This window comes from Mus musculus, chromosome 10, assembly GCF_000001635.26.
Source record: "Mus musculus strain C57BL/6J chromosome 10, GRCm38.p6 C57BL/6J".
NCBI classification, from domain to species: Eukaryota; Metazoa; Chordata; class Mammalia; order Rodentia; family Muridae; genus Mus; species Mus musculus.
Genome location: NC_000076.6, coordinates 7,027,173 through 7,046,899, shown reverse-complemented (window position 1 = coordinate 7,046,899; position 19,727 = coordinate 7,027,173). Strand labels below are relative to the sequence as shown.

General features: G+C 41.3%; 2 protein-coding genes across 6 annotated transcripts in view; one reads left to right on the top strand and one right to left on the bottom strand.

Moving 5' to 3' along the window:
* Ipcef1 (interaction protein for cytohesin exchange factors 1) overlaps window positions 1-19,727 on the top strand; it is a 169,004-nt gene that overhangs the window by 7,883 nt on the left and 141,394 nt on the right. The window lies entirely within an intron of this gene.
* The window catches only part of Oprm1 (opioid receptor, mu 1), a 279,617-nt gene continuing 268,580 nt past the window's right edge, over window positions 8,691-19,727 (bottom strand). For all 5 annotated transcript variants that reach the window (NM_001302795.1, NM_001302796.1, NM_001304955.1 and 2 more), the window contains one exon: window positions 8,691-9,742. In NM_001302795.1, coding sequence (NP_001289724.1) covers window positions 9,739-9,742 — 4 coding nt within the window. In that variant the 3' untranslated portion in view covers window positions 8,691-9,738. The remainder of the gene's footprint in view (window positions 9,743-19,727) is intronic.

Genomic DNA, 19,727 nt, shown 5'->3' with positions numbered 1-19,727 from the left:
AATGTTAAATGTTTTTTCCTATACTCATTTGACAGGGATTCCAGCCATTTCTGAAAGTAGCTTATGTTTTTTCTTATCACTATTAAAAGATCTTTGCATATTCTGTATAGTCTATGCTTATGCAGCCTGGCTATCACACACTTAAATGCTTTGCAAGTGTTTTCTCCTGAAATATAGCATCTCATTTTCTTTTCTTTTTCCCTTTTCTTTGCTTTTCCACTTTTTTTTATTGGTTATTTTATTTATTTACATTTCAAATGTTATCTCCTTTCCCAGTTTTCCCTCCATAAGCCCCCTATCCCCTCTTCCCTCCATCTGCCTCTATGAGGGTTCTCTCCCACTCTCCCACCCACTCCTCCTTCAGCAGCCTGGTGTTCCCCTATTCTGGGTCACCAGGCCTCCACTGAACCAAGGGGCTCCCCTTCCAGTGATGCCTGCTAAGTCAGTCCTCTGCTACATATCCAGCAGGAGCCATGGGTACCACCTGTGTACTCTTTGGTTAGTGGTTTAGTCCATGGGAGCTTTGGAGGGGGGGTCTGGTTGGTTGATATTGTTGTTCTTCCTATGGGGTTGCAAACCCCTTCAACTCCTTCAGTTCTTGCTCTAACTTCCCCATTGGGGTCCCTGCACTCAGTCCAATGGTTGGCTGTGAGCATCCTCATCTGTCTTAGTCAGGATCTGGCAGAGCCTCTCAGAAGACAGCTGTATCAGGTTCCTGTCAGCAAGCACTTCTTGGCATCTGCAATAGTGTCTGCATTAGGTGTTTGCATGTGGGATGGATCCCCAGGTGGGGCAGTCTCTGTTTCACTCTTTGTCCTTGCATTTTCTTTAGACAGGAGCAATTCTGGGTTAAAATTTTGGAGATGGGTGGCCCCATCCCTCAACTGGGGGGCCATGCCTTACCTTTGGATATGTTATTTACAGGTTCTCCGTCCCTTTGTGGGTTATTTTAGCTAATGACGTCATCCCTGTGGGGTCCTGGGAGGCTCTTGCTTTCCTGGCATCTGGGACTTTCTGGTTGCTAACCCCAGTTCCCCATTCCCCATTGCCACACACCTCTGTTCAGTTTCCTGACCCTCTGTACATCTCCTCCATCTCTTCCCATACTGGATTCTTCCCCTTTTTCCCACCCCCCTCTTCTCTTCCTCCCAAGCCCCTCCTAGCCTTTACTTCTGTTGATTATGTTGTTCTCCCTTGTAAATAGCACTGAAGCATCCACTCTTCGGTCTTCCTTCCTCTTGAGCTTCGTGGGGTCCATGAGTTTTATCATGGGTATTCCACTCTCTTTGCCTGAGATCCACTTTTTGAAGATCTCAAGTTTGATAAAGTGTCCTGTATTTTATGTCAGTTTTGCAGATTTAGATTTTACATTTGAATTTATGACCCATTGCAAGTTAATTTTGTTTTGTTACTTTTTGTTCGTGTTGAGACAGGGTCTCATGTAGCCCAGGCTAGCTTTGAACTCCTATGTACTCAAGGATGGCCCTGAACTTCTGGTTCTCCTGCCTCCACTGCTTCAGTTCTGGGGTGACAGGTGTGCACCATTACATTCAGCATAGTGTAGGGGCAGAGACTGACACAGGTGCTGTGACGTTTAGGCAGGTGCTCTACCAACTGAGCTACATTCCACGTCCCAGTTTTGTTAATTTTTAGATAGATCAAAAATGAAGTGTTCCAACCATCATCATCATCATCACCATCATCATCATCTTCTTCTTCTTCTTCTTCTTCTTCTTCTTCTTCTTCTTCTTCTTCTTCTTCTTCTTCTTCTTCTTCTTTCTTCTCCTCCTCCTCCTTCTTTATTGAAAATAAATTTTATATAAATTTTATACTGAGATATTCTTCTATCTGTCAAAAATCAGCTGGTTAAATATGTATGTTCATTTCTGGACAAGGTTCTGTTTATGTTTGTCTCTTTATATCACGCCATGATCTTTTGAATACCTGAGCTGTCTGGTGGGGCTTCAATCACTGGTACAAGTCTATTGTTCTTGTTTAAAATTGTTTTATGTATTTTAAGTCTTTGGTATTTCATAACCCTATCAGAATTACACTCCCAATTTCTGCATAATAAAAGAGGGCGATGGAATTTTGATTGGAGGTTGAACTGAATGGAGAACAAGTTGGAAAGGAACTGACAGCTTACAATGTTGAGTTTCCAGCTACCTGGTCCTTGAGAGATCTCAGAAGTTGAGAGGTCTGAACCCAGTGTATTATGTTTTAGTGTCAGGATCTTTCATATTTCTTATCAGAATTATCCCTATATTCTGCATCTATGATAGCCTAAGCATCTTATAATTCCAATTTCAATAGTTCGTTGCTAGAATATAGAAATAAAATTAGGATTTCATGTCTTCTATCCCAAGACTTTACTTGTATTTGTTCCCCAGCTGTTTTTCTAAGCACCAGAGGATTTTTCAAATGCTCCTTGTCACCTGCAAACATAGTGTTTCTTTTTCCTTTGCCCACTATAGGATCTCCTTTCTCCCCTGCCTCTTTGTAGTGGATAGGTGCTCTGCTCCAAGGCTCAACGGACCCAGGAAAAGCAGACCCCATTGTTGTTTATCTTATGAGAAATTGTTGTTATTTGTACAAACTTTTAAGGGACCATAATTGCATACAGAACATTGAGAGGAGCCACTTGGAATACTTGTGTTGTAGAATGGTTGTATACCTAAATCTCTGCTTCTTCTAAGCTTTGTTTTCTCTCCATTTATTTGTGCTTTACAGGGATGTCAGCTTCTAATGAGCTAGAATTAAGGAGGGGCTGGAGAGGCGGGTCAGAGGTTAAGCACATGCGCTGCTCTTGCAGCGAACCAGATTCAGTTACTAACACTGACATGAAGGCTCACAGCTGTTTGCAATTCCTTACATGAAAGAAATTAAAAATAATAATAAAAACTCCAACAACATCCCATACACACAAAATAAAAATAAATAAATATTTTTGGATGGCATATGCCTTTTTAAATAAATTTTTTACATGTGTAGTCGTTCCGCCTACAATGTATATCTGTGTACTACACATGTGCCTGGTGTGCACAGAGGTCAGAAGACGATGTTGGACTCTCGGGAACTCGAGTTACAGATGGTTGTGAGCCATCAAGTAGGTGGTGGGAATTGAACCCAAGACTCTGGATGAACAGTCACTGAATGCTCTTAACCACAGAGAAATCTCTCCAGTTAAAAATAAATAAACCTAAAAACAAGAAAACAAGTAATGGAGTCTCCTGACTTTCTTTTCCTTCTTCAGAATTTTACTATCTCAGGTTCTTTGAAATTCCCTGAAAACCGAACTGCCTTGCCAATTTCTACTGAAAATGATGAATATGATTGTGAATGGGAAGAAATTAAATAGAAAGACCTATCTGGGGAGGAGTTATTTGTGAGAAACCAGATCCACAGTTACAATCATATCCCTTTATTATTTAGTTCTTCCCTCAGCAGCATTCAGGGCCTTTCAGTATATATGCCTTGCTAGCTTTTATAAAGGTGAAAAAAATCCACCAAAGTTTATTTCCTCAATAAAATTTTGCTTATACATAGAAGTATAATTTCAATTTTGTATTTCTTTTAATCTCAGGACATTCCAAATCCCACGACGACTTCTGAGAGCTTTGTATAGATGTGCTATAATTTTCTGAATGTTTTAAGAGCAACGTCAAAGTTCTTCCTGAGGAACAGTTTTTTAATTCTTTTTCTTTTTCTTACGTTATTGCATTGACTCAGATCACTAGCAAAATTACAGTAGGAGTGATGGAATAAGATACCTTGGTTTTGTTTCCAACTATAGGTATGTATTTAACAAGTTATCATACATGTGAAGTTAGTTGTAACCTTTTTGGTATATGAGTCTTTTATAAGGCAACATTTCTTCCTATTGCTTACATGCTGGGGCATGTTTTGTTTGCTGGGTATTAATCATGACTGTGTTGTGAATTTCTGGCAAGTAGACATTTATAGCTGATGACCCAATCATGTTGATTCCTTCCATTTTTTTTTTCACTTGTTACTACAGTGATTTATTTTTAAAATGTTAAGCATGAAATACATTCTACATAGTCATAATATAATGTTTTCTATATATTCCAGAATTCTATTTGTCAATAGTTTGTCAAGAATTTTGAACCACATGAATGATAAATGCTTACAGTTTTTTTTTCTTCTTCTTATAGTGCTGAGTCAGGTTTCAGTATCAAGGTCTTATTGTCTGCATTTTTAAAAATTTAAGATTATTTCTTTTACCTCCTGACCCAGATTTTTTCTGTAAGCTTGCTTCAGTGTATTTGATGTTCATTATGTTTTTATATATGTATGTACATGGTCTTGTGAATGTGTGTGTGTGTGTGTGTGTGTGTGTGTGTGTGTAGGCCAGGTACTGCTCCTCATGGCATGGCCCATGGTTTGAGATATTGCATCTCTTCAGTCAGGCTAAATTGGATGGATAGTGACCCCTGAAGCTGGGATTACAAGCACCTGCCACTATGTCCACTTGTTTTCCATGGGTTTAGGAAGCTGAGCCCAGGTCCTTAAGCAGATATAGCAAGAACTTTAATTAGACTGAAACAACCCCTCTGCCTCGATGCTCATCATATTTTATTTCTCCAAAGACCAAGAAGGAAATTTGGACATTCACTTCAGTAATTTTCTGGAGTGTCAATATATATTCACAAGTACAAATACTTTGCAACATCTATAGATTTTATTTATTTGCAAAGTGTAATTCCATCCCTTACTCTAAAGCCAATGTAGACACTTAGGGTGTCAGAACAATTGTCTACAAGTATCACTTATCTGTGTACCTAAGTTCTGGCTGAGAGATACGGTATAGCCTAAGACCTGACTTACTGAGACATCATCAACAAGAACTTTTCACATTACATTATAAATTAGAATGTCCTCCAACTAAGTATCTGAACATCTACTGTCAGTGTGACAATTAATAGTCTTAAGAGACTATGTCAATTCTCAGATGCATTAGAGTGTTTATTGTTTTTTTTATTTTTTGATTTTTTTGATAGTTTTATTAGATATTTTCTTTATTTACATTTCAAATGTTATCCCCTTTCCTGGTTTCTCTTCCAAAAACCCTTTATCCCATCCCCCCTCCCCCTGCTCACCAACCCACCTACTACCACTTCCCTGTCCTGGCCTTCCCCTACACTAGGCCATCAAGTTTCTCAGGATCAAAGGCCTCTCCTCCCATTGATGTCTGACAAGGCCATCCTCTGCTACATATGTGGCTGGATACATGGGTCCCTCTATGTGTACACTTTGGCTGGTGTTTAGTCCCTGGGAGCTCTGGGGAGTCTGGTTGATTGATATTGTTATCGATATTGTTGTTCCTCTTATGGGGCTGCAAACCCCTTCATGTAGCTGAGTTTCTAAGGATCCTTGAAGACAAAGCTTTTCTTTGGGACTGTTGAGGCCAATTTTATCTTATCTTCTATTTTCTCTAGTGCCCTCTTCTCCAGAGTCTAATGAGCTATGCAGTGGCTAAAAGGAAGGTAAACAGCAAACATGAAAGAAAATAGCTAGGTTTTCAAATTAGACACAGATTGGAAAATTGTGTTTCAAAAACCATTGAAAACAGTCATTTCTTGAATTTCCATTTCTTTGATACACACAGATTTTGGTCAGCTTCTAGTTTTCACTCTTTCTTACTTCCTTTTGTTATGGCTTAGACAACCACATATGAATAAAGATGAGAAATCAGATTTAAATATTGAAACTCAGAACAAGAGAACTGAAAGTCAGCTCAAAACAATTTATTCTGAATTAGTGTTGTGAAAGGCATATTTCCCTGTGTAAACTATATATCCTATTTGTGCTAAAAGAAATTGCATGAACCAAAAACACCATTGGCCTCTTCTATTAGGAGAGAGTTAAGACAAATATTTACATTCTGATTTAAACTTTTGGAGACTAAGGAATGATGATAGGACCTGTAAAAGCAGAGAATTTTCTTTCTTGAAGGTCCATGCCTGAGCTACCTGTGGAGTGTGGGTCAGACCCAAAGCCAACTGCTTTGCCAACCAGCATCAAGAGTGGCTCAGTTGACCCCTGCTGAGCCTGAAGGGTTATTCCCCAAAGCCAGCTGTTGCTTTTTGAGACTGTTTGAGATACACATATGCTATTCTGTCCCTTTGTATCCCAGCCTGGCTTTGTGCTCCTCACACACTGATACAAATAAGACTTGGAGCATGCAATGGTGAAGCTTGGGAAGTAACCCCTCTGATGACCAGAGAGAAGCCTGGAGTAATGGATGGGAACTGAGGAGAAGGGGGACCGGGAGAAGCAAGTTCTCTTTCCTTTTTATAGAAAATGCTTTAGAACGAGAGTGGAGACAATGCTTTTGCACAAATAAATTCAAAGAATGTTTAGTTGGCACATTTTTTTTTGAGTCATTAGATGAGAAGGAGACAGAGGTGATGTTAAATCCTGTCAAATATGAACTGCTATGGACCCCAAGTATGTACGTAAGTATTTAACTAGGGAAACAGTCATACGCAGGCTTCTTGGGAGGAACCTGGGAAACAGCAAGCCACAAATTATAGTTCTGAAATTTACCATGCACGGTTTGTGAGTTCAGCTAAGTAGAACCAAATGAGAAGACTGGAGGTTTTATAAATAGCTCATGATTTCGGGCAGAGGAGAAAAGGGGAAGGCTTAGGAAGGAAGTTAGTGTACCCCATTCCAGTTCCAGTCAGTACATTCAATTATAGGCAGAATACCAAGAGTGATGCGATGGGAATTTAGGCATACACTTACATTTCAGGTGGATACATCATGACCATTGTAGGGAGAAATGGTGGACATTATTATTTATCTTCAGTTAGAATCTAACGCTAGTTAATGGGGCAAAGTTGGGTCTGTTGATTCATCCTGGAAAATTAAGGCGGTGACTTGTCTTATTCACACACACATACACACAGACATGTGTGCACACACGTGAACACATGCATAGCACACGCACAAGCACACTTGCCTGTACACATACACACAAGTACACACTCACATGCATGCGCACGCGCGCGCACACACACACACACACACACACACACCATACTCACTGCTAGCACTCTTGGTGTTGGACATGTTTATAGATTGCAGGTGGTGAGGTAGAATTTTGTTTATGGGTTGAATGGAGGGAAGAGCATGGGTGGCCTCAAATGCCTTTTATATGTAAACTATGTGCTGTTGTGTGGCACTCTGTAGCTGAAGGTGGAAATGAAGCAGATTGTGCCTTAGTCATCCCGGGCTTCTCTTCTGGAGGGGAAGAGTCAAATGCTCCATTTCGTTATTTTTATTTTCAAGTTTAATTTCAGGTTTACCCAAACAGTGTCCTGTGATATCTTCTGTACTCCACACTGCATCATCAAGCTATGGCCTTCATATAGTGACATGCGTGAGCCATGCACATTGGTATTTTTATGGAACCCATATGGTCACCAAGAAGGATATTTCTCATTGTGCTCATTACAGTCACCTGTGTCACCTATTCCTCTTACCACAGGGGACCAGTGGTTTTTCCTCCATTCAGTAGTCCTGAAGGGCCCAGAGCCTCCTGCTGCTGTCATCTCAGGTGTCTGGCTTCTTGGCTCAGTGTGTGTAAGGGCAACCTAAGTTCTCAGTCGCCTGCATTATCAATAGTCACTTCTTTCCATTTTTCACCGTGTTCCTTCATACAAATCTGTCACATTATCTCTTTCCCTTGATGGACATCTAGTGTCAGGGTATTTAAAATAACACAGGCCTGGATATATATATATATATATATACCTATCTATATATTTTGCTAAGTTGAGAACCAACATTAACGATCACAGTCCATAACTGTATGGGCTGTGATATGTATGAATAAAGGCAACATTCGTTTGTTTAGTTTGCTTGATGTTTTTTCTTCCCCTCGCTCCCTCCCACTTCCCTTCCTTCCCCCCCCCCCCATGGCCTTCTCTTCCTTCTCCTTCCCCCTGCTTTGTTGTGGGGTCTGAACCCAGGATATTGTGTGTGCTAGGCAAATGCTTTACTACTGAGCTTTATGCCCCAATCCTTATTTTTTTTTTTTTTTTTTTTTACGTTGGAAAATAACTTTATTTGTTCTAGGGCATTGGCCAGAGTCCCCTTAGAACTTCTGAAACTGCTTCTTGGTGCCAGCAGCCTTGGTGACCTTGAGCACATTGAATCGCACAGTCTTGCTCAGGGGCCTGCACTCTCCAACTGTGACAATGTCTCCGATCTTATTGACATATTTTATGTATTCTTTTTTTATTTGTGTACTTGCTGTGTCTTTAGAACAATTCTAAATACAGATGCTCAGTGGTAAGAGTGCATTCCCTGGTAGTGTTGCTAGCTCAGTGGGTGAAAGGCCAGTTTTGCACCATTCACTACGAAGTGGGATGAAGTTTTAGTGACGTTATTTTTCAGGAAGTTTCCCAGTTCATAATTTTTTTTGTGAGACTATTACATTTTTATTTTATCACAAATGAGTGTTGAATTTTATTAAATGCTTCTTTTGCATCTACTGAGGTGATCCTAAAATTATTTTCTTGTTTTTCATCACTGGGCAAAATTGTATTAAATTTTTTTATAGGTTGAACCTGCATTCTGGAATATATTACCAGACATATCACAGGATTTAACTTGATGATATTATAAGACTCTCTCTCTCTCTCTCTCTCTCTCTCTCTCTCTCTCTCTCTCTGTGTGTGTGTGTGTGTGTGTGTGTGTTTAGCATCTATTAGGGTTATTTGCTTATAGTATTATTTTCTCACAATTTCTCTCCTGATTTTGGTAACAGAGTTTCTTATTTAACTTGTCACAGCTCAGAGTTATCTCAGGGAGTCTCATTTAGGGGATTGCCTTGATCAGATTAGCCTGTGATCATATCTCTGGGACATTTTCTTGACTGCTAACTGATGTTGGAGGCGAAGTCCACTGCAGGTGGTATCATCCTTAGGCAGGCATCCTGAACTGTGGAAGGAAGCTAGTTGCACACAGGATCAGGAGCAAGCTAGTCATTAGCATTCCTCCACAGTGTCTGTATCAAATTTCTGCCCCATGTGAGCTGCAGCTCACTTGCATATCCATAAAATTGCTCTCAGTTCTCCGACAATATCTCTTGACATAAGTCTTTAAATTAGTCCAAATATTTTCATGCAGATACTCCCAATGGCAAGTTGTGAGGGACTGCCATCACAACTGTAGCAGAAGGGGACCGATTACAGAACAGGCTCCTCTAACCTAAAGGAAAGCAGTTCCAGAGGGTTGCAAGGATAGAAGATGTAGTTTGACTTTCTCACCAAGCTCAGGTAAAGCTGCTCTCAAGAGATGGAGAGGCACTAAGTACATAATCCATGTTTTTCTTTATTTTATTAATTACATTATTTAGAAGAAACAGTGTCATAACAAATACTGGCTTTCTTCCTCTTCTGTGACATTAGGAAACTCTTCATGTAAGGTGACTAGGTGCTTCCTAAGGAAGTTCCTTGTTTATTTGCACACAGTGGCATGAGAGCGGTGTCCACAGAAGCCACATTGCCATGTTTAACAGGCTGTCTCTACATTGCCAAGTCATTCGTATGAAAACACGCAATACGGCAAACCAGACAATACATTAGACATTACACTTACAACTCCTAACCTTTATGAGTGAAAGGCATCTTCCCTCTCGCTGTCTTCTAGCAGAGCCTGCACCTCCACACTGCTCACCAGCTCATCCCTGTGTTCAGATGACATTCACCTCGAAGACACAAAGGCACAGCAAGCTTTATTAGTTCATGTGACTTTTTGAATGAAACAGCAATTAATACCTGGGTTTAAATCTATATTTAAAACCTCCTTTAAAAATATGTATTTATATTTTACTTATTCACTTTACATCCCACTCACTGCCCCCTCCCATTCACTCCTTCCTACAATCCTTTTGCCATTCCTCCTCCTCCTCTCCTCTGGTAATCCCTCCACCCTGGCACATCAAGTCTCTGCCAGGCTAGGCACATCTTTCACTGAGGCCGGACAAAGCAGCCCAGCTAGAAGAACACATGTACAGGCAACAGTTTTTGGAATTGCCCTGTCTCCAGTTGTTCCAGACCCACCTGAAGACCAAGCTGCACATCTGGTACAGATGTGCAGGGAGGCCTAGGTCCAGCCCATGTATGTTCTTTGTAAAACTCTTTCTTAATCAACTCTAAAACAGACAAATCAAAACAAAGGTAGGCTTTTTTGGAGAAGGGCCATATTCTTTCAGGACATCTGAAATGGTGAAGAAACATGAATTGCTCTCTGTTCTCTAAGAAACTTCTATTAGTGGAGGGGGAAGAAGGTTTGCTTTCAGATAAGCTTGTAAATACAAAGATGGATTAAACAGTAAATATTCAAAATTGAGCCTTCATGAATGTCTCTTGGGAAGGATTTAAGCAAATCCATCTCACCTTTTGGGTTCTTATTCTGTTCTCATCTCTTTCCCCCTACACGCCTTCCTCCTAAAATGTGCAGGACAATTATTTTGAACCATGAACAACAGCCCACAAATGCCTTTTATCCTTCTATCAGTGTAATCCTTGTGGGCAGGATGTGTTTGCTTGCCTCTTGTTGCTATTAGTTAATGAATAGTAGAAAATGCTGCTTGGGAAGATAGCTCAATATGCAGTCTCACAGTGTGTCAACAAGAACCCCTGCTCACCCTCCAAAGAGAGTAAGAGTTGGTGTGTTCTGAGCCAAGAAAAAGTGTTTGTAGTCTAGAAGATAGATTCAGTTTGTCCAGGATGATACATTCCACAGCAGAATACATAAATCAATGCATTTAACAAGTGCATTGGTGGAGACATCAGGCAGGGGGTTACAGCAAACCAGGGAGAAGTCTTCAAGAGGTTTTTGATGGTGCCTGGTGACAGCCTTAGCTTTTGGGTTGTTAGAAATTAATATATTCCAAAGGTCTTACCTAATGGCAGGAAGGATGCTAGGTAAGATACATAGGCGGGTGATTAATAGCTATTAAGACCTACTGGCTCAAGATGATTTTGGTTTTGGTAGGCACTACTCGGCTGTGTAATGTCCCGGAAGGAAGTTCTAATCAGCTAATCAGCATGCGTGGCCTTTTCAGGCTGTTAGCTCAGAGCGCAGGAAAACAGCTTCACGCAGTCAGACATGCTTTTTAGTCTGCTTTGATGTGTGTTTGCAGCAGTGTAGTACAGGCTGTAGGGCATGGGTTCATTACCAGGGAGCGCATGCGCAGGCATCTAGGGCATGGGTTCATTACCAGGGAGCGCATGCGCAGGCATCTGGAGCCAGGACACCAGCCCTATTTTTTAGTTCCTTTAAAAGTAAACGATGGGTAAAATCGAAGTAAATGAGCCACCTCGGTGTCCTTTCTCTTAAAGTTATGTCATCAAAATTGCAGTGACTTAGCAGGTACCGAAAAGAGAAAAACGCAGTGTTAAGACGCCGGCATGTCGATGGTGACCATGTGACAGCACGAGTCACTGCTGCTTTCAAGTTCCGAACAGGAATTAGAAAGACTTGCTAGTGCTGTTGGGTCTCCTTGACTCTGAGACAATGATAACAATGTTGAAGGTGGTCTAGGCATTTGGGTGCTGTGGAGTTATAAAGAGGAAAAGAAAAGATAAAACAAAAAAAAATAGGAAACAAATGATTAAGCCACTACTAAGGGGTCTAGTCTAATGCCAACTGGGTAAATTCATGGGAACAATGTGTGCCAGTCTTTAGAAACACTGTTTCATATTGCATATATTATGGCATGGTATTACATTGATTAATTTTACTTTAGAGATGAAGAAGCTGAGATTTGGGGTGAATAGCAATTATCCCAAAGTCTCTCAGATAGCTGGAGGCAGCAGGGTCTGGGGTATTCACAGTCCCTACTCCATATTGTGTGGTCAGAACCAAATGAGACAGATAAAGGGCAGACAAAAGAGAAAGTGGGGAGTATGATTTGAAAATGATGGTGTGACCCAGATTTCTGATGGAAATATCTAATGGCTGCAGACTGGATAGCTGTGACCATTTTAGTTACTGAATTCAGGAGATCTTATCTCAATGGAGGCATGTTGTCAACCAAAAGCCAGGATAAGCAAGGGTCAGTGTCTAGACATTGGAGTAAGGTTTGCCTGGATATTTCCACAGGGAACCAAGTGTCATGGAGTCTTATTCATTGGGAGGTTATCTTTGTTACACACATGGACATATCATCAAGCCAGCAATTCAGCAAAACTGTCAACACACAAATAGAGATGTATTGACAACGGGGAACCACAAGTCATGCTTATTCCAAGCTAAAGCCCTCATGTGGAACTTGTTTTGTATGGCATTTGTCTCATCTACACATTGATGGGAAGGGTAAAAGGAAGTCTTTGGTGGGATTACAGAAGTCAGTAAAAAAGCAAAAGGAAAGATTTAGAAAACAAAGAAAAAGAAAAGGGAGGAAAGGAAAAGAAAAAAGATTTCAGAGATCTCAACATCAATTCAGACCAAGGGTGCCTCTTATACTATGTCCAAGCCAGTAAGTGGGGTTGTTCTTGTTAACTACAGCCATGTATAGAGGTGAACTTCAGGCTCCTGACTGATCCTCTGAGGTAGAAAGTAAACAGTACTCTTATGACACACGCAGTTGTTCAGTGCTGACATGAAAATGTCATTGCTTACAGCGCTAGGAGACCGGCCATTAGCAAACTCAGTGGTGCGCACTGACAGTCTCAACAACCTGCTGCAGTATCCATTAGCAATGGTCCTATTTCCTAACCACAGCTCTACTGGGATAGGGGAGTCAGTTTGATATGAAGAAGAGTGGGGGAAAAAAGCTGACTACTCCAAACCTCAGCCAGGGAAAGAGACTCTGGGAGACTATCTGTGTCCAGAGCTTGGCTTTATATCTGAGAATTAAATGTAACAGAGAACCAAGAGCCTTCAGGTGATCTTCCCAGTGAATTGATCCCTTTGGAGAGTCTGTATTTCCATTTCATCCTTACCACTGCGGTTCCAATCAGGTCTTAGTACTTGGGATCTCAGATGAGATACTCTTGGAGAAGGTGGACCTAGGCCACACCTTCACGGGGTGCTGTTACTGCAAACACACTGCCTTTCTAACTGTCTCCCAACGCATTCACAAAATGTATGGGTCTCTGGCCAGACCCAGCAGAAACCACTGTAATAACACCTAAATGCTATTCCAGTGTGTGTGTGTGTGTGTGTGTGTGTGTGTGTGTGTGTGTGTGTGTGTGTGTATGGTAATCACACTGACAGCCTTTTGTTTCAGTTCCTTGTATTTCTGCCCTAGTACAATTGTGCTAAAAGTGTCAGGATGTCTGATAAAAATACAAAAGAAGCCTGACACACAAAAGGAGGAAAAAAAATAGAAGGGGACTTAGATGATTTTCAGAATACAGAGAGGCATTTCAAAGGGTATGCAGCTTCTTAGAGACATTTTAACACGGAGGCAAATAGGATTGTTTTTCTTCTGAGAACAGAAATGTTGAGCAAAGTTTTGCAGGGCCCTTCCATTTCCATGCCTTTTCAGAAGCTGCAAATGTAAGCCAGAGCCGTAGAAGGTGATTGCCTGTGGGCTACACATAGCCTTCCATCACCAGAGGAGCTAGAACACTCCTGTGCCATATATATTCACTTTAGCTAAGGGGACCTCAGTGATTTATAAGAGTAGGCAAAGCTGCCATTCCCTAGTCTGTCAGGTATAGATTTCAACTAGACTGGCCAGCTACCTATTAGGCCATCACTTAAATGATTTTGTGTGTCAGAAACCTAACTTCTTCTGTGCTCTTTATAATGAAAGGGACCTTACAGGCTCTTCAGGACAGTGCCCTTCCATGCATTGGGAAACCACAAATTATTTCATGGAAAACAAATGTCTAAAATATAACGATCAAAATATAAAAGAACCCATGAGGCAATAGTATATGATGGTCAGTTCTAGCTATCAACTTGGCACAATCTAGAATGGCCTAGGTTGAGTCTCATTGAGAGGTTATATAAATAACGTTGGCACGTTGGCATGTCTGTGGGGGATGGTCTTGATTGCTCTGATGGATTTGGTAAGACACAGCCTTACCAAATGGGTGGAGCCATTTCTTTGTCTTGAACTGTCTAAGAGCAGATAGAGAAAGATAGCTGCGCACTGAGCATGCGTGCATTCATTTCTCTCGTCTGTTTTCTGTGGGTTTGACAGGACTAGCCGTTTCAAGTTCCTGCTGCCTTGCTTCCTTGCACTGACTGCCTGTAACTTGGAATTGTGAGCTCAAACCAGTTCTCTCTTCCCTGGCTTACTCTATGCCAGGGATTTTATATCTCAGCAAGAGAGATGCAGTTAGAGCAATGTGCTTCTTTACTAACATATCCAGCAGCATAAGCTGGTAGAAAGCCTAATATCTTCAGATAGCTGCATGTAACCAAATGGCAACAGAGGTTCCAGAATTGTAGTGGGAAAAAAATATGTATCAAGGTGCATGGCTTGTGGGCAGCATATACAGCTGAAGATGTTAAATTTCTGTTAAGAGATTAGTGACAGTGAAGATATAGTCTTCATCCAAATGTAGACCTCGATTCAGCTCACAGGTACTTTGGGGATAACTATGAACCCAATACTGAGGACCTCTGGAATATAATTATATATGCAAGATTATGAGTATGGTTTATGTAAAAATTAAGCACATGTATGTGCATATATACATAAATATATGCATGTGACATAAATAAATATACATCAATAAGTGCATGTATATATTTATGTGTATATAAAACCTTAAACATAATTATGCATATTTGTTAATTTTCTCCTAGAAATTCCATCCATTCATTTATTTATAGTCTTAAAAGCACTTTGTAATTGTTATATTTAATGTGTATGTAGGGGTGGTTGGGTAGGTATGGGTGGACACATGCCGTGGTGCCCCTGTGGAGGTTAGAGTGTACTTCTTGGGATGAGATCTCTCCTTCTACCTTCACACGGGTTCTGAGTTTATTAAACTTAGCTCATCAGGAGTCATAGTTAACCTTTTATATGATCTAATATTTATGTCAATAAAGACACTGGGGGAAAAAAACTTGCTAGCTCAGCAAGGTAATTTTATTTTCTGAGCTATATACAAAATATCTACTTACAAGCCTGATTCTACAATTAAACTGCCAGCTCTATAGAAATCTCTTTCTATCCATGTCATTCCACCAAGCTAGTCTATCTTCCTCTTGAGTGCCTCCAAACCTAAGAGGGCTCCTTAGCTCTCTTTTCTAGAAGATGGTTCACCTGTGTCCTGCCAGCTGCTTCTCTGTTGTTTCTGAAAGCCCAAAAGAGAGAACCCTTATCATTTCCCTGGAGCTTTCTCCATGAAGTCTCTTCCAAGCCAAAGGGGAACCAAGAAAGAACCAAATGTCCAATTGCTATAAAAGAAGTCTCGAGCTCCTCCCCATACCCTCGGCAGGCTAAACCTGTCACGGTCATGATGGGGGATCCAAGCCAGGTCAGTAGGGGCCGAACCATTTCACCTTTACAGTGGGGCACCTCCAGGCCATCCAGTCATGCAGTCATGCTTGGGTCATAGAGCAAAGACTGCAAAACCCCTCCCAAGCAACTTGCCATAAGCAACGAACTTTCCATTCTTTAGCAAATCTTATCTATGGAGGCCTTTAGAGGCACACCAAACAGCTTCTCTACAGGATACACCTAATTGCATCTGACAAATGCGAAGCCTTTCCAAGCTTGTATATTTTGCTCAGAGTTAGGTTTTCTATGTAAATAATCAAATATCCTGTAACAATCAGGTTTCATGGAAATAATGTTTACCAGCTGAGCTGGCTCAACTGTATTCATTTATACTCTTGCTCATAGCCTGGCTTACTTAGGGAAGGATTTGAGGCAGCTTCCAGAAATACTTTAGTCAGTATAAGAAAATTACAAGCGAGTGGAGAAAAAGCAACAGGTGAACATAAAAATGAGGAGACATTCTGAAATAGATTAATATGTGACGTTTACATGGAATGGTTCTGTGCTTTTAATGAAATAAGATGGAATTCTGATTCTCGGTGAGCATGGTGGCGCACACCTTTAACCTCAGCACTTGGGAACACAGGGCACATTTCTGAGGATCATAAATGGGGCCCTACAGACATAAGACAAGTGCTACAAGACCTGGAGCTACAGTTTAGCCTTAATGTTTATATTTGACTTAGTTGAGGAATATTTCCTGAGGCTTAGTGAGGCATTTTAACTAGTGATATTTTTATGTTTAACTTAGTTTTGTGTTTTGGACTTTGTTGGTGTTTCATTGTGTGGTAGCAAAATAAACAGTCATTCTTTCATTGGAAGGAACAGGGAGCACCGCCCACACCCAGTCTTTACCTTCCTTGCATCAGGCACAAAACTACCTGACAAAATCAATGAAGAAATGGTTGATTTGGACTGATGGTTGGGGTCTGTCATGGTTTGGAAGGCACAGTGATAGGAGCCCGAGGCATCTGGTCATGTTGTGTCCACAGTCAGGGGCAGAGAAATGAGTGTTGAGCCTCTTTAATGCAGTCTGGGATCTCAGCCTGTGGCAGGGTGATCTTCACATGCAGAGTGGGTCTACCTGCCTCAGTGAAGCCTGTTTGGAGACATCCTCACAGGTAGATGGCCTCGGACATTTTCTCCTGGGTGATTCTAAAGCAAACCGACAGGCTCAATTAACCATCATGGGAGAAACGCCTTCCACCCTGCAAAGGGTGTTTGGAAAGCCAAAGAAATGCTCACGAGTCGACACTGGCACTAGATGCTTAAAACTCTTACAGAAACTGGTGTTCATGTTGTAGAAACTGAGTCAACCAATGAATTTGATAAACCATTGAGGCACAACATTTGACTTTCAGGGAAAAAAATCACTTAGAAAGCTCACAGTTTTTAAGAGAGAGAAAAAGAGCAAAACAAGCAAAAAGAAGCCAGACTACTTTGCCTCACTGAAAGCATGCTCCGCAGACCAAGGCACAGTTGCGGATGTGGAGATGCCCACCTCTTGCTGGTTGTATTGGGCAGTGCAGCCTCCTGCAGCCTCATCTCCTGCTGTGCTGGGGCAGGAAACGGATTAAGACAAAACAAAACCAAACAAACAGGGGCTGGAGAGATGGCTCAGTGGCTAAAAGCACTGACTGCCCTTTCAGAGGTCCTGGGTTCAGTTCTCAGCAACCACATGGTGGCTCACAACCATTAGTAATGGGATCACATGCTCTCTTCTGGTGTGTCTGAAGACAGTGACAGTGTACTTACATATAAAAATCTTTAGAAAAACAAAAAAAAGTCACTCATGGAGGATTGGTCCTGGCTATAGGGGTGAACAGCAGTGTCCACGTGAGCAGTCTGTGTCCACGTGAGCAGTCTGCAGTGGCATGCTGCATCTTTTATTCTAGGCATGTGCACATATGTAACACTGGTATTGGTGGACGTAGTAGAGTATCTTTCTCTGCCGCGAAAAGGGGATATGAACAGTTCTTGCTTTTTTAGAAAAAGAAGTGTTGCTTTCCTTTTCTTTTGCCTTATTTGGGTGTGAGTCATTTTTAGCTGGGCATAGTCTTGTATGAATAAATAAAGATGTCCTCTTGGTCTGGGAATACGAAAGTGACTCTACCGACTCTCGAGCAGCTTGCAAAGCTCAAGTTAAGCTTCTGGCTTCAAATCGTTTGAAAATATTAAGTTGTTCTTTATAAACCAACTGTAAAGGGCATTTTAAAAAGGGAAATTTAGAAACGGTTAAGTCAAGGGGTGTGCATAGGAAAGCTCTTTATAACAGACTGTAGGGTGTTCCCTAAACTGTTGTCTTAGATGAAAATTTAATAGTTTTTCAAAACTGAGTTGGAGAGCCAGGTGCTTTGGTGCATGATTGCAATCCCAGTTCTCAGGAGACAGGAGGATTATAAGTTGGAGGCTTGGCTACTAAATGAGGTCAAGGCCATCCTAGTCTACAAAGTGAGACTCTTTAAACAAGAACTCCCTCCCCCACTTTAAAAGTAAAAATCGAGTCATAGGACCCAAATCTTGTATTTTCTTATGAATAGTGGATTTTTAATTCAATTTCTTCCTTCTGTCACTTAGGTAGTTCTTTCCTTAAAAAAATGTGGGACTGTTCACTAATGACATTCTTGAGACAGCTCATTCATTGAGCCTCAAAGATATTACTGGTTTTGCTTTCAAGAATATTTCTGGGTTTCTTGTATTGGTTTCCAAACACTGGAAATGAACACATGGACTTTCATCTTCCTCTGCACCATGGACCCTCCTGTCAACAGCTTGGGTAAGAATGGATTGCTCTGCAGAGCATTGCATCCTATAGGGTGCCACCCTAAGCCCCATGATTGCTGAATGAGGCTCATACAGTGTCAGGTCTCTGCTTTGATGGAAGTATTTAGATGTGACTTGTCAAGCAGCTCAAGTACCAACCATAAGCCCCACCCACTCAGACATCTAAGATTAATCATTGGAGACACAAGTCTTATACACAGTCTAACCCTGCTTTGCTGCACATTTCCACAAGGTGTAGAAGAAGCAAAGACGGCCGTACACAACGACAGAGTGGATACTTGCAGATTTGAAGATAATGCTTTCTGTTCCATTTTATGAGGGCTTTTTCTTTCACTTTTAAGTTTACAACAATGCAAATATGTATTTGTAAATATCCAGACAACTTAATTTTTGGAAGTGAAAGAGATGCTTTTGTCACGACAGAGTTAGGACAAATGGTAAAGACAAATCATGTGCAGTGATTGTTGCATATGGGTATAAATCTGTCTCCCTGCATTGCCTGGTGGGACAGGAGTCTGCCTCATGAAGGTTCAAACACTTAAAAATGTACCAGGGTAGAGGCAAGTGGGGAAGAGTAGAGGACAGAGTTACTGTATGATCGTAGCATCCATCTAAATGCAATCCCTCCCTCTTTCCTATGTGTGCCCTCAGGCTCTCAGGCTCCCTTGGCTGCATCACATCCCTTCCCAGAGCCCTAGATCATGGCTGCTGGCTTTCCAGTCATTGTCATCCAGTGCCACAGATACTTAGGTCAGAATAACTGAACTTTTTTTTTGGTTTTATTGATTTTTTTCTCTCCTGATTGTTGGTACATGGCACTCAAGAATCTCTACTCTGAGTGAATCTAGAGCTACAGCTATTCAAATACATGAGAAGGAGCTAAAGAACAGAGCAGCCAAACTGTGCAGTGTTTGTTTGTAGCTCCTTGTCTTCTTCACCCTCTCTTCACTTGGCCCTTTCCTGTGCTTCCTTACTTAGCTGACCTGGCTAGCTGGCTGGTCAGTCTAGCAATAATGCTCCTTTCTTTCCTTTCTCTCATGAGTTTCTTTGTTCTTAACAAATACATGCAGCACATTCACAGAGTGGTAAGCTATATCTTCATATAGTGATTATTTAGATATCTGTCATTCCGAATAGCGGCAAGGAAGAAGACCTTTGTCATGACTTGCTAGACTGCAGTAAGGACAAGCAGTTGCTAAACGTGGGCATAAGTGAGGTTGCTTCTTGGGGTAGAGAATATTTGATGAAGGCTGGGCCAGCTCAGAAAGTTCAGGGACTCAGAGGCATGGCCTCTGAGAGACCTGAGAAGAAGGGCTAAATGTCCCTGACCTGTAGTTTAGACATGCCACATGTGACTGATGAATTAAAGACCCCTACGGAAGCTGGTGTTGGAAGCAGAGCCAAGGGACCCTGGCCACAGAGAAAGCAAGCACAG